We start from the raw sequence: 832 nt of genomic DNA, 5'->3' as shown, positions 1-832 counted from the left end.
TTTTTTTTTTTTTTTTTTTTTTTTTTTTTTTTTTTTTTTTTTTTTTTTTTTTTTTTTGTTCACTATAATAAAACAAATTAAATAAAATAGATTAAACAAATAAAATAAAATAAAATAAAATAAAATAAAGTAAAATAAATAAATAAATAAACATACAATAAACAAAACACACTAACACCAAAAAAAAATACACCCCAAGGGTACCTTTATACACGACCCTCACAGGGGGCCCCCCAGGGGCCCCCCGAGGGGGGCCCCCCGGGGGGCCCCCAGCAACACTAGTGTATATGGGGGCCCCCAGGGGGGCCCCCAGCGACATTAGGGTATACGGGGGCCCCCAGTGAGGCCCCTCGGGGGCCCCCCAGAAACATTAGGGTATATGGGGGCCCCCAAGGGGGCCGCGGGGGGCCCCCAAGGGGGTTCCCCCAGGACTGTGGTGATGAGTTTATAGTAAAGTTTTTTTGTGTTTTTGTTGGTGAGGGGTTTGGGGCTGTCTGCATGCATGCATGCATGCATGCGTTGGTTATAGATTAGAGAAGAATTAATAGTAGCTGCTGCTGCTGGTGCTGCTACCTGCTGTTGCTGCTGCTATTGCTGCTGCTGTTGCTGCTGCTGCTGCTGCTCTCTATGTTACAAGAGGAGAACTAATAGAAGCAGCAGCTGTTGCTGCTGCTGCTGCTACCTGCTGTCGCTGCTGCTGCTGCAGGTTGCTGGGGTGTATAGGGAGGTGGGCCCACCCCTCTGCTGATGCATGCAGCAGCAGGGGGGCCCCCCAGCTGTATCTTTTGGTTTGTGTGGGGGGCCCCTATGGGGCCCCTAGAAAGCTAGACAC

General features: G+C 48.6%; 1 protein-coding gene across 1 annotated transcript in view; it reads left to right on the top strand.

Moving 5' to 3' along the window:
- Positions 1-748, top strand: part of EMH_0060880 (uncharacterized protein) — a gene marked incomplete at both ends in the record, with an annotated part of 2324 nt that extends 1576 nt beyond the window's left edge. The window contains one exon of the mRNA XM_013497837.1: positions 707-748. Coding sequence (XP_013353291.1) covers positions 707-748 — 42 coding nt within the window. The remainder of the gene's footprint in view (positions 1-706) is intronic.
- Between the last annotated feature and the right edge of the window lie 84 nt (positions 749-832).

The sequence above is a fragment of the Eimeria mitis genome, genomic scaffold (assembly GCF_000499745.2).
Source record: "Eimeria mitis Houghton genomic scaffold, Emh_scaff2973, whole genome shotgun sequence".
NCBI classification, from domain to species: domain Eukaryota; phylum Apicomplexa; class Conoidasida; order Eucoccidiorida; family Eimeriidae; genus Eimeria; species Eimeria mitis.
Note: the sequence above shows the minus strand (reverse complement) of the source record. Positions and strands in the feature narration are given on the sequence as shown.